Source organism: Bos indicus x Bos taurus, chromosome 3 (assembly GCF_003369695.1).
Source record: "Bos indicus x Bos taurus breed Angus x Brahman F1 hybrid chromosome 3, Bos_hybrid_MaternalHap_v2.0, whole genome shotgun sequence".
NCBI lineage: Eukaryota > Metazoa > Chordata > Mammalia > Artiodactyla > Bovidae > Bos > Bos indicus x Bos taurus.
Window position 1 is genome coordinate 119,114,037 of NC_040078.1, and position 13,426 is coordinate 119,127,462.

Here is a 13,426-nt window from a genome sequence, read left to right on the forward strand (position 1 = left end):
CAATCTCCTCGGACTATTCCTCTGGCCACCACACAGCAGGTCCCCATGTCCCACGTGAGTGTGGTGGTCAGCCTTGCTCAAGACAGACAATGGAGGTCTGGGCTGTGACAGGGACAGGAGGACCCAGACACTGAGCAGATGTGACAGTGTTGGAGGCTCCCACGACTCCACGCAATCACCCACAAGGATGTGCCAAAGAACCAGGGGCATGGAAGTAAGGACAGGAGAGGACATGCTCAGGTCCTGAATGTGTCACAGTCCTTGTCCCACTGCTTCTCAGACCATAGAGTTGGGCTGTCCCCTTTCTATGAATTGTCCAACATCTGGACATTGGCCAGAAGCACCCTGAGGTCCTCAATGATGCATAGAACTGGCCCTGGCTCAAAAAAAAAAAAAAAAAAAAAAATGCTGAGTTGGGGCTAAGCATCCACAGGGGAGAGAGACAAAAAGCACTTGAATTAGCCTGGTGAGGACTGGTCCCTGCTCTGCTGCCAGCTTAGTGTAGCGGTGGAACAATTACTAGGTCAGTCCTGAAACAGAAAGTGCTTAATAATACTTCTGAAATTAGTCAATCAGTAAAATAAGGTGCAGAAAACACAGGATTACATACTTAAGTGAGATGTGTAAATGCAACAGCTTAGGAGCATCCTTGAGGTGAAGCAATATTTCCTTGAAAGGAGTGAAACATGGCTATATTGCTGTTTTACACCGAAGGCTCTCAGCTCAGATAGACACCTGTGACGCCCCCTCAGATCCTCAGCAACACTCAGTTTCTCACGGAGGGAGTGCTCCAAGCAAGTATACGAAGATATGAATCAGAGGAATGTCTGCCATTTCAGGCCAGTCTGAGCTCATCTGAAAGCAGAACTGGGCAGCTGGTGGTCCCTTGGTCAGTGGGCAGTAAGGCACTGAAGGGCTCCTATTCTCCAAGAGAGTATGACCCTGTGGCCTTGACCTGCTCCCTCTCCCTGCCTCCCACCAGCTCTCTGCTCTCTGCCCTGTGTCCCCCAGCTCAGGACCATGTCAATTGCCAAAAATGGAAACCTCTCAGTGAGGCCTCTGCAGGAGTTTGTGCTGGAGGACTTTGAGGGAGGTTCGCAGACCCAGGCCCTGCTCTTTGCTCTGTTTCTTGTCCTGTACATGGTGGCCATCCTGGGGAACCTCACCATGATCGTGGTCATCACCCTGGATGCCCGTCTGCACTCCCCGATGTACTTCTTCCTGAAAAACCTCTCCTTTGTGGACCTGTGTTACTCATCTGTCATCGCCCCCAAGGCCCTGGCCAACTTCCTGTCCTCCTCCAAGGTCATCACCTTTGCAGGATGTGCCACACAGCTGTTCTTCTTCTCCTTACTGGCTACCAGTGAGGCATTCCTCTTGGCCGTGATGGCCTATGACCGCTTCATGGCCATCTGCAGCCCCCTGCTCTACCCCATCACTATGCGTCCCTCGGTCTGTGCCTGCCTGGTGCTGAGCTCCTACTGTGGGGGCTGCCTCAACTCCATCCTGCAGACCAGCTTCACATTCACTCTCCCATTCTGCAACTCCAACCACATCGACCACTTCTTCTGTGATGTGCCTCCTTTGATCCAGATTGCCTGTGCTGACACTACCATCAATGAACTGCTCTTGTTTGGAATCTGTGGCCTCATCATCGTGGGCACCACACTCGTGGTCCTCGTCTCCTATGGCTACATCACAGTGACCATCTTGAGGATGCACTCAGGAGGAGGGAGACACAAGCTCTTCTCCACCTGTGGCTCCCACATGACAGCCGTGTCTCTCTTTTATGGGACTGTCTTTGTCATGTATGCCCAGCCGGGAGCTGTGCAGCCCATGGAGCAGGGCAAGGTGGTCTCTGTCTTCTACACCCTGGTCATCCCAATGCTGAACCCCCTCATCTACAGTCTGAGAAACAAGGATGTGCAGGAAGCCCTGTGGAGACTGGGGCAGAAACACACAGCCACGTGAAGGAGGGTGGACAGAGAGAGAGTGTCCTGAGAACATAACAAGAGGGTTTTATGGGAGGCACTGGGTTTTGTTTGAGGAATATATTCTTTCATGCAATTCATTTTTTCTCCCATTTCACTCAGTCCTTTGTGGAAGCACATGTTGGACCACACATGTAAGTCTGAGATGCAGAGATAGATAATGCCACTGGAAAAATAATGGCCCATGATGGGGCAAGATTCTAATCTCAAAGTCTGGATAATATAGCAGGCAGAGTAATGAGCAGAGTATTGAAACAAAACGTGTATTCCAGGTTCAACATCCTCCAGGGGAGGTATGAAACTAACAGTCTCAGGCCTCTCTCTCCACTTCATCTATGAATCTAATGTAAATGTGTGCTTAGCAATCTCCCCTGGAGCACATAGAAGGGGCGGGCATCATGACACTCATCCTGGCCCCTTCCTTGGTGATAGCCTGGGTCACCATAGCCAATTAGGGGGTTAGGAAGACCGTGCTTCCCCTCAGTCCTGCAGCGGGGCTGTTCCTCCTCCTTCCCCTTCTGTTCACTGATATCACCACCCAACTCCTGCTTCAGACGCTCCTAGTGCTCCCTGTCCTGAGTTTCTCCCCTTAGACAGCAGCTGGGAGCCCCAGGGAGCCAACATGGATGCCTGACACCCAAAGTTCACCATCCAACCTGACAGGTGACACTGTCCTGACTACTTGCGACCATAAGAAATGGGACCTTGTCAGCACAGACACCTCTGAAAAAGGATGAAGCTCACAGTGGCTGAAACAGAGAGCAGGCGGTGGAGAGGGAAGGTACACTTTCTTGCTGGTGAGCACCACTCCCTGCTCTCTGTCCCAGACTTCCTGGGACCCTTAATTTTGACCTGCCCATTCAGCGCTCCATGCTTGTGCTCCATGGACCCAACACACAGCCTGGACTCAGAGCCCAGCGGCCTCCTTAACATGTCTCCTTTTAGTAGAATCATCCCCTCTCAGTCACTCCCAAGGCCCCTGGACATGGAGATGGTCTGTATACTCTGTAGGGTCAGTAGGAATGTGGCCTGTCTGTCGGATCACGGATCTCCATCTCCCTGCTCTCCCCTCCCAGGAGAACTGCCTGAAGGGGCTGACAGCTAAGTTATTGTTCTGCAGCTCACGATTACTCAATTTAACATGTATGACACGGTCTCTGTCAAACTCTTTTGCCCACTGATCTCCAAAATTAATTCTATGTCTGTCCTACTTGACTATATTTATCTGAGAATGCAGTTTTTAAAATAAATCCCCACATTTTCTGCTCCACAAATGACATGGTTTCTTAACTTTCAAGTGATAGTGTCGTTCCACCCCCAGCCTCTTTTTCCCACCCTCTTCCTGCTCCTCCTCTTCCCTCTTCTCTCTTCCTGCTTGTTTCACTCCCTGTCTCTCACTTGTTCTCCCATTCCATGTGTTTTCCAAAGCACTGGACTCCTAATCTTAAACCAGATTTGGAATGGAAAAAAGCAAGTGCAATATTCTTTTCTTCTTACACAAGAGTGTAATTATCATCAACATGTAAAATTTAAATGTACAAACAGTGAAGTATCCATTGTTCTTAGGCTTCCCTGGTGGCTCAGTGGTAAAGAATCTGCCTGCTGATGCAGGAGATGCGGGTTCAATACCTGGTCTAGCAAGGTCCCCTGGAGAAGGAAATGGCAGTCCACTCCATTACTTTTGCCTGGAAAACCCCATGGACTGAGGAGCCTGCCAGGCAATAGGCCATCGGGTCGCAAAGAGTCGGACATGACTTAATGACTGGACAACAACAACTTATTGTTCTTAGAAAAGCATTAATTAAGACTTTGGAATAAATCAAGAAAGCTGGTCAGATATTGATGGAATAGAAATTCTCCAATAATCTGAAGAAAAAGATTTTTTTTTAATCCTACATATTGTCTTTTTCTTTACATTACCTACATTTCAGATATCAGTGGAAATCACTGCACAATGTTAGAAGTGATTTATTTTGTTTGTAGATCCCATAAAATGCTTTGTAAGCTGCTGTCATAGGTAAGTTCTCAGTACATATCTTTTGGTGATTATCAGTTCATTCAGTCACTCAGTCGTGTCCAGCTCTTTATGACCCTAAGGACTGCAGCATGCCAGGCCCCCCCTTTCCAACACCAACTCCCAGAGTTTACTCAAACTTATGTCTGTTGAGTCAGTGATGACATCCAACCATCTCATCCTCTGTCATCCCCTTCTCCTCACGTCCTCAATCTTTCCCAGCATCAGGGTCTTTTCAAATGAGTCATTTCTTCCCATCAGGTGGCCAAAGTATTGGAGTTTCAGCTTCAGCATCAGTCCTTCCAATGAATATTCAGGACTGATTTCCTTTAGGATGGACTGGTTGGATCCCCTTGCAGTTCAAGGGACTCTCCAATACCACAGTTCAAAAGCATAAATTCCTTGGTGCTCAGCTTTCTTTATAGTCCAACTCTCACATCCATACATGACTACTGGAAAAGCCATAGCTTTGACTAGATGGACCTTTGCTGGAAAAGTAATGTCTCTACTTTTTAGTATGTTGTCTAGGTTGGTCACAGCTTTTCTTACAAGGAGTAAGTGTCTTTGAATTTCATGGCTGCAGTCACCATCTGCAGTGATTTTGGAGCCCTCAAAAATAAAGTATGTCAATGTTTCCATTGTTTCCCCACCTATTTGCTATGAAGTGATGGGACCAGATGCCATGATCTGGCATTGCCTTTCTTTGGGATTGGAATGAAAACTGATCTTTGCCAGTCCTGTTGGCACTGTTGAGTTTTCAAAATTTGCTGGCATATTGACTGCAGCACTTTCACAGCATAATCTTTTAGGATTTGAAATAGCTCAACTGGAATTCCATCACCTCCACTAGCTTTGTTTGTAGTGATGCCTCCTAAGGCCCACTTGACTTTGCATTCCAGGATGCCTGGCTCTAGGTGAGTGATCACACCATCATGATTATCTGGGTTGTGAGATCTTTTTTGTATAGTTCTGTGTATTCTTGCCACCTCTTATTAATATCGTCTGCTTCTGTTAGGTCCATACCATTTCTGTGCTTTATTGTGCCCATCTTGGACATTCAGGTATGACCTAAATCAAATCTCTTACGATTATACAGTGGAAGTGAGACATAGATTCAAGGGATTAGATCTGATAGACAGAGTGCCTGAAGAACTATGGACAGAGGTTTGTGACATTGTACAGGAGGCAAGGATCAAGACCATCCCCAAGAAAAAGAAATGCAAAAAGCAAAAATGATTGTCTGAAGAGGCCTTACAAGTAGCTTTGACAAGAACAGAAGTGAAAGGAAAAGGAGAAAAGGAAAGATATGCTCTTTTGAATCCAGGGTTCCAAAGAAGAGCAAGGAGAGATAAGAACACCTTCCTCAGCATTCTCTTGGCAAAACTCTATTAGCCTTTGCCTGCTTCATTCCGTACACAATGGCCAAATTTGTTTGTTACTCCAGGTGTTTCTTGACTTCCTACTTTTGCATTCCAGTTCCCTATAACGAAAAGGACATCTTTTGGGGGTGTTAGTTCTAGAAGGTCTTGTAGGTCTTCATATAACCATTGAACTTCAGCTTCTTCAGCATTACTGGTTGGGGCATCGACTTGGATTACCGTGATATTGAATGGTTTGCCTTGGAAATGAACAGAGATCATTCTGTCATTTTTGAGATTGCATCCAAGTACTGCATTTCAGACTCTTTTGTTGACTACTCTTTTGTTGACTACTACTATAATGGCTACTCCATTTCTTCTAAGGGATTCTTGCCCACAGTAGTAGATATAATGGTCATTTGAGTTAAATTAACCATTCCAGTCCATTTTAGTTAACTGATTCCTAAAATGTTGACGTTCACTCTTGCCATCTCCTGTGTGACCATTTCCAATTTGCCTTGGTTCATGGATATAACATTCCAGGTTCCTATGCAACATTGCTCTTTACAGCATAGGACTTTACTTCCATCACCAGTCACATCCACAACCGGGTGTTGTTTTTGCTTTGGCTCCATCTCTTCATTCTTTCTGGATTTATTTCTCCACCCTTCTCCAGTAGCATTTTGGGCACCTACCGACCCAGGGAGTTCATCTTTCAGTGTCCTATCTTTTAGCTTTTCATACTGTTCATGGGGTTCCCAAGGCAAGAATACTGAAGTGGTTTTCCATAAATGGCATAGATTTGATATACCCATCAATATGACCAAGGATGGGAGAAACAGAGACTCCTACACTGCTGGATGTGTTACATTGCTACAAAAGTTTTGTAAGAAAATTGGCCAGATGAGTAGAGAAAGGAGGAATTTTATATACTGCAGTTGCTCACCAAGAACTCTGAACAGCCAGAATGATTTACAGCAAGAACAATTCATCCTCCTGTCCTCATGGAAGTCATGAATGTAGACAGTCCAGACACACAGAGACTAGGTGAAGAAACTAGAACAGAAGAGATGGATCGGCATGGGTAACCTTTCTGCTGATGCTTAGTCAATACTGTGTCACTAGGGCACCTTATAGACTGCTTCAATTCCACAGAACTTCATTAAAAGGGAAGGCCTCTAGCCTGAGTACTGAGTAATTGGTTGACAAAAACGAAGAAAGATGTAAGGAAGGGAACCTTCATAATGTAAGATTAATATGAAACTTAATGAGATTGAGAAAAATGCATCTTTCTACTTAGGAATCCATTTCTTTTGTAGATATACACTTAGAGGGGGGAAATGTCCATTACATAATATACATTATTGAAAAATTCAAAAGTGAAGCAATATAAACATTTCTCTAAAGAATATTTCAGAAGTAATTAGAGTATGTTATCACGTTTAAACAATAGAAATAAGTGAACTAGAATAAGGAAGAATTAAGAAAGGTAGGTGATCAAGATCTCTGAAGAGTGCATTTTACATAGAGCTGGAGAGATGGCCCACCCCTGAGATAGGAGAGTAGAGGTTATTGCTGGTCATGCCAGGTAAAAGAAAACTCCCTCCCTGCCCTCCTGTGTCAGTCACCAGGGCCACTGTAACTAGTTAACCCAAAACTGGTGACTTATAGCAACAGGAATTTACTCTCTTGAGGTCTGGAGAAAGATGTCCAAAATCAATTTGTCAGCAGGGCCTGCTGCCCTTGAAAGCTCTAGACAAGCATTCTTCCTTGCCTCTTCCTGGAGGCTCCTGGCATCCTTGGCGTTCATTACCCTGTTCCTGCATCATTCCAACCTCTGCCCAGTCTTTACATGCCTTTCATCCACGTGTCTTATGTCTCTGTATCAGTCTCTTTTCTTATAAGGACACCGGTCATTGGATTTAGGGTCCGCCTAATCCAGCATGACCTCATCCTAACTCATTCATTTGGAAAGACCCTATATTAAAATAAGATCACCTTCTGAACGTCTGGGTCGACATTTTTGAGGGAGACACTATTCACCTTTCTACAGTGATGTTCAGTGTGCTTCAAGGGAATTTATGTTCTGCGATTGCTGAGTATAGCGCTCATCTATGCCAAGTGGGTCCATTAAATTAGTATTTTGACTCAGTCTAACAAATGACTACAATTTTCCCTTGTTTCATTGTTATTGAGAGGTATGTTAACACATCAACTATAATTTGAATGTATGCATTTCACTTTAATTCTATCAGTTTTTATATTTTAAATCTCCATTAATTGTACACAAATTTAAAATTTCACATTATCCAGTTGAAAGCTCACATTATCCAGGATAAAACATTCTCATTATAAAATGTCACCATATGAACATTTAGTCCTGAAATCTGCTTTTTCAAATAATTATTGAGCCACCCAGTCTTATGTTTTTTTAAAAGAATGTTTACAATACAACTTTATCCAGCATATTTTCTGTTTTAATATTGAACATTTATCACATTTGTATATTTGTTTTCCTTTTCCAGCCAGGATTACCATTTTTTTAGTGGATATATTTAGTGTTTCCCAGGTGATGCTAGTGGTAAAAAATTCTCTTGCCAATGTAGGAGACAGAAGAAACGTGAGTTTGATCCCTGGGTCAGGAAGATCCCCCAGAGAACAAAATGGCAACCCACTCCAGTATTCTTGCCTGGAGAATCCCATGGACAGAGGATCCTGGTGGGCTACAGTCTATGGGGTTGCAAAGATTTGGACACATCTGAAGTTACTGAACACACTGAGTGTAGGGCTGCCTTGAAGAGAATGCAAATAGCCAAAACAGGACAATTTTAGCATGAAAAAGGGTCATAAGGGTAAGAAGTGTCATAGAAAGGGCTGTGCTGTTGCCCTGGGTACAGACTCCCCACCTGTCACTTTTCCTCACAACCACAGATGAGGATGGAGCAGAGGAGGAGAAAGGGCTGTGGGCCAGGAGATCCCACCTGCTGCCCAGGGACATCTTTCCAAGGACATCCATAGACTCCGTATAAGTTGTCTGCATTTCTCTACTGTTTGCCCCACCCACACTCAGGGCTCCCTAATGGACTTCAGTCTTCCTGCCTCCCCTGTACTGGACTGAGATGTATCAAAGGACGATTGGCCACAGGATTGCAGCTCCTGGGACCCAGGGGTTGTGAGTCCCAGTGCACTCAGAAGCCCAGGTCTCACCTAATTTGCCATTTGAGGCCTCAAGTCCCAGACCTGCAAATAGAGAGCATTTTCCCAACAGAGTGGCCCCAAAGTACAGGAACCTGACATGTTGCCCAGATGACAGATAATGTGGAGAGTCAGGTTACTGAGTCCATCCCCTGCTCTGCTTCTATCAAGACCCAGGAGTTCCTGCAGCCAGAGCCTGCTTCCCCCCGTGTCCCCTCCTCCCTCTCACTTCCCTGCACAGCAAGCCAGAGGTGGATGATGGAGGGGGTTCTCAGTGCCACGTCATTATCATCAGCACAGACCTGGTGAGGAGTCCTGTCCTCCCCGGGAGCACAGGGTCCTGGGTGAGCCATGCCCCTCCTGACATCACAGGAGCAGTGTGGTCATCACTCAGCAGGGTGTGGTCAGCATCACTGACAGGTGAGTCCTGGGAGCCTGGATCCTGGACAACTTGGTCCCCCACTCTCAATTGCCCTGGGCAGGGTCAGTTAGGGCAACGTGTCTGAGCTTAATGAGAGTAGAAATATTCAGGGAATGTTGTATAAATATAGGTTTTAATTAGTGCCTGAGACTCTGAATTTCAGAATAGCTCACAGTCCTGCTGTTTCTGTGGGACCTCAGACCACACCTGAGTTACTAGATTCACAATGAAAGGATCCAGGATGCAGTCACTAAAATTGAGTCTCACAGACAACACTGATTCTTCTGCTTCATCTGGGAAAGTATTTGTCAGGATCAACTCAGAGGCAGGTTTACTGAAGCCACCACCACAGCCCTACTGGGTCATTTCAACAAGCCAAAGGAATGTGAGTTTGTTTTTCAAAAATCAAACCACAACTTGGCTTTTAGGATGAAAACGTCAACCTCTCCTCATAAGCTTCCCCAGGCATCCTAAGGGTCACTGTTGTGATGACCCAAGTTTTCTGAGGTGGATGAATTGTCCTGGGAAACAGAACAGAAACAGGAAACTGGGAAGCCCAGGGGACAAAGAAACAAGACAGCCTGCCTGAGAATGGTGGATGAGAGAGCTGGTCACTCTGGTCAAAGTGGCTGCATTGTGTGCATGAGCAGGAGTGAGCAAAGACGGACAACAAGGGCATGGCCATCTGGGGAATGCACAGAGGGGGTCCATGTACAGGCTGGGTGACAAAGGTGTGTTGGGCAGACCCCAGCTCCACCCGTAACACCCAGCTCAAAACCTGATTTGAGAGGAGCCATCCTGGGCATCCCTGGTCTGACTGTCCCCTCTGCTGTCATGTGAGGGTTGGAGTCAAATAGCCCAGGAAAGAAATGCTGGACAACCCACTCTTTCACTTGCACTTCTACTGCAAAGTCTTGCCTCTCATGGATCACCTTCTAAGAACTTCAGGCTGGGAGGGAACATGGGGGCCATTGCTCCTCAACAGGCACCACTCACCACCACCCTCTGCCTGCACACATGCACTTCTGGGGAACTCTCTCCCTCCAAAGGCAGCCAGCTCCATGATGTTGCAGATCTGACCTCTAAGAAGCATGGGATCTCTTTGAAATCAGCCTTCACCCTCTCACGAACCGTCCGTCCCCACCATCCACCCCTGAGAGGCACTGTGGCTCTGTGCCCACCATTCTTCCCCACTCAACCGTTCCTCAACCATTCCTCTGGCCACCACACAGCGGGTCCCCATGTCCCATGTGAGTGTGGTGGTCAGCCCTGTGCAGTGCAGACAAGGGATGTCTTGGCTGTGACAGAGACAGGAAGCAGCACCCAGCAGGAGACGCAGACATTGAGCAAATGTGACTGTTGGAGGCTCCCATGGCTCCAAGCAGTCACCTCACAGGGTGTTCCCAGGAGCCAGGGCGGGGAAGGCATGCCCATCTCCTGAAAGTGTCGCAGCCCCTGTCCTGCTGCTTCTCAGACCATGGAGGTGGTGTCCCCTCTCCATTTTTTCCAACACTGGGACATTGGCAGGAGGCTCCCTGAGGTCCTCAAGAATACACAGCACTCTGCTGACACCGTGACACCGTGGTCCAGGCTCCAGACAGTGGAGCTGAGATGGGGCTCAGGGGTTGCAGGAGAAGCAGACAGAAAACACACATTTGCCTCATGGGGGCTGGTTCCTGCTCTGTTCCCTGCCTGGAGATGGAGTCATCACCAACTCAAGAGCAGGTAGGTATGAGGCCCTCAGTTCGCATTTTTAAAATTAATGAATTAGTTACTGAGGCACAGTTAATTTAAGATAAAATACATGAGCAAGTGTGGAAATGGCACCATTAGGAGGCATTTCCTTGGGGGTGGAAAGCTTTTCTCTGAGAGGAGAGACAAGGGCCTGCAATGCTGCTCACACTGCAAGGTCTCACTGAAGCACCCAGCCCCTGCCCCAATAAATAGCAGCTCAGACTTACCACAGAGGGAATGTTTGTGATTTAGTAAAATTGGAGGAAATCTTTGCATTTCAGGTTAGTCTGAGTGCATCAGAAATGGGCAGCTGTGGTCTCTTAGTCAGTGGGCAGTGAAGGCTCTCTGGTCTGCAAGAGATATGACCTTGTGACCTTGACCTGCTCCCTCTTGCTGCCCCGGCCTGCTCTCTGCTGTCTACTCTGGGTATCATCAGCTCAGGGCCATGTCACCCCACAGAAATGGAAACCTCTCAGTGATGCCTCTGCAGGAGTTTGTGCTGGATGGATTTGAGGGTGGTCTGCAGACCCAGGCCCTGCTCTTTGCTCTGTTCCTGGTCCTGTACATGGTGGCCATCCTGGGGAACCTCATCATGATGGTGGTCATCACCCTGGATGCCCGTCTGCACTCCCCAATGTACTTCTTCCTCAAGAACCTCTCACTTGTGGACCTGTGTTACTCGTCTGTCATTGCACCTAAGGCCTTGGCCAACTTCCTGTCCTCCTCCAAGGTCATTACCTTTGAGGGATGTGCCACCCAGTTCTTCTTCTTCTCCATGCTGGTCACCACTGAGGGATTCCTCTTGGCCGTGATGGCCTATGACCGCTTCATGGCCATCTGCAGTCCCCTGCGCTATCCTATCTCCATGTGCCCCTCGGTCTGTGCTCGCCTGATGCTGGGCTGCTACTCTGGGGGCTGCCTCAACTCCATTCTGCAGACCAGCTTCACATTCAGCCTCCCGTTCTGTAGCTCCAACCACATTGACCACTTCTTCTGTGATGTGCCGCCTCTACTCAAGCTTGCCTGTGCTGACACTACCATCAATGAGCTGCTCTTGTTTGGCATTTGTGGCCTCATTATCATGGGCACCATACTTGTGATTGTCATCTCCTACAGCTACATCACAGTGACCATCCTGAGGATGCACTCAGGAGGAGGGAGACACAAGCTCTTATCTACCTGTGGCTCCCACATGACAGCCGTGTCCCTCCTTTATGGGACTGTCTTTGTCATGTATGCCCAGCCGGGAGCTGTGCAGTCCATGGAGCAGGGCAAGGTGGTCTCTGTCTTCTACACCCTGGTCATCCCGATGCTGAATCCCCTCATCTACAGTCTGAGAAACAAGGACGTGAAGGATGCCCTGTGGAGACTGGGGCAGAAACACACAGCCACATGAAGGAGGGTGACCAGATGGGGACAATGTGTCCTGAGGAGAGGACAAGAGGGCTTTGGGGGAGGCACTGCATTTGGTTTGACAAATTCATTCCTCATGACCCGATTCATTATTTCATTAAACATCTTATTCAACCTTTCAGGGAAGCACATCATGAAACACATATGCAAGTGTGAGATGCAAAGATGGATAAAGTATCTTTGCCACCAAAAGACTAATTGTCCACAGATAAGACCCTAAACTTGAAGGTTGATAACACACAGTGGACAGAGTTATTTACAGGGACTGTTTGAAGCAGGATATGGGTCCCAATTCAAAATATACCAGTGAAGGTACATGACTAAAAAATTGTGAGATCACTCTCTCTACTTTAAGGCCGAATCTTTGTAAATCTGCATTCAGCAATCTCCCTGAACTTCCTAGCAGGGGCCTTGGGACCCTCAGCCTTGGTCCTTCCTTAGAGATGGCATGGGATCACCCAGAACCAACCAGAGGCGTTAGGAAGACCATGCTTCCCTCAATCCCGACCTGGGCTGTTCCTCCCCTCCCCCTTCTGTTCACTGATGCTGCCACCCAACAGGGCAGCAGGGAGCACCTGTTCTCCTGCTTCAGATGCTCCTAGTGCTCCCTGCCCTGGGTTTCTCCCCTCAGACAGCACTGGGAGCCCCAGGGAGCCAGCATGGATGCCTGACACCCAAAGTTCCACTGGCCCTTTGAGAAAGTTAACTTAGGCAGGTTGATAAGGAACCCAAGCCTAAGTAAGACCCTTCAAGGATGAGGTAAACATTCCTTCTTTTTCACATTCTTTTGCCTTAGACAAGTAGGTAGCAGTATCTCTTGTTCAAAGGCATGTCTTTTTTTTTTTTTTTTTTTTGAGCTTTGGGTGTATGTTAAGGAAGACAGTCCAGGTGAAAACTTTCATAGCCTTGAGCTCGAGTTAACCTGTTCCTTCTGGGTAATCTCATACTAATGTCATCCCAGGATGTATGTTATGGGAAAGGGTCTGGACAAAATTCCCACAGCCTTGAGGTATTTTTTATCTGTTCCCAGCAGCTAGTTGAGAAGTATACAAGGCCCTGCTTAAACTAGTGAGGTGGGTAGTCTCCTGTCCCCTTCTGATGTCTATACCCCCTTATGATGTCTTCTATGTGACAGAAGATTTCTCTGTCACTTTCACTTTAAGTAAAATTTACACAAAAGCCTGAGTGACTGAGACTGGCTTTGGTCCTGGAGTTAAATCTTTTCCTTTAGAGACCATGAATCTGGCAGCACCGTTCACCACTAAGCTATTGGCTTTACCATCTACCCAACCGGTGACAG

At 47.0% G+C, this 13,426-nt stretch overlaps 2 protein-coding genes across 2 annotated transcripts; both read left to right on the forward strand.

The window, feature by feature from the left end:
• Window positions 1-1,020: 1,020 nt before the first annotated feature.
• Window positions 1,021-1,971, forward strand: LOC113890538 (olfactory receptor 12-like). The gene has a single exon (XM_027538377.1). It carries the CDS (start codon window positions 1,021-1,023, stop codon window positions 1,969-1,971), a length of 951 nt encoding a protein of 316 aa, XP_027394178.1.
• Window positions 1,972-11,158: 9,187 nt separating this feature from the next.
• Window positions 11,159-12,109, forward strand: LOC113890539 (olfactory receptor 12-like). Its single transcript, XM_027538378.1, has one exon. The coding sequence runs from the start codon at window positions 11,159-11,161 to the stop codon at window positions 12,107-12,109; it is 951 nt and encodes a 316-aa protein (XP_027394179.1).
• The last annotated feature ends 1,317 nt before the right edge of the window (window positions 12,110-13,426 follow it).

Excerpts from the sequence above, each read along its gene's own strand:
- LOC113890538 (XM_027538377.1), top strand. The coding sequence starts at position 1,021 with ATGTCAATTGCCAAAAATGGAAACCTCTCAGTGAGGCCTCTGCAGGAG.
- LOC113890539 (XM_027538378.1), top strand. The coding sequence starts at position 11,159 with ATGTCACCCCACAGAAATGGAAACCTCTCAGTGATGCCTCTGCAGGAG.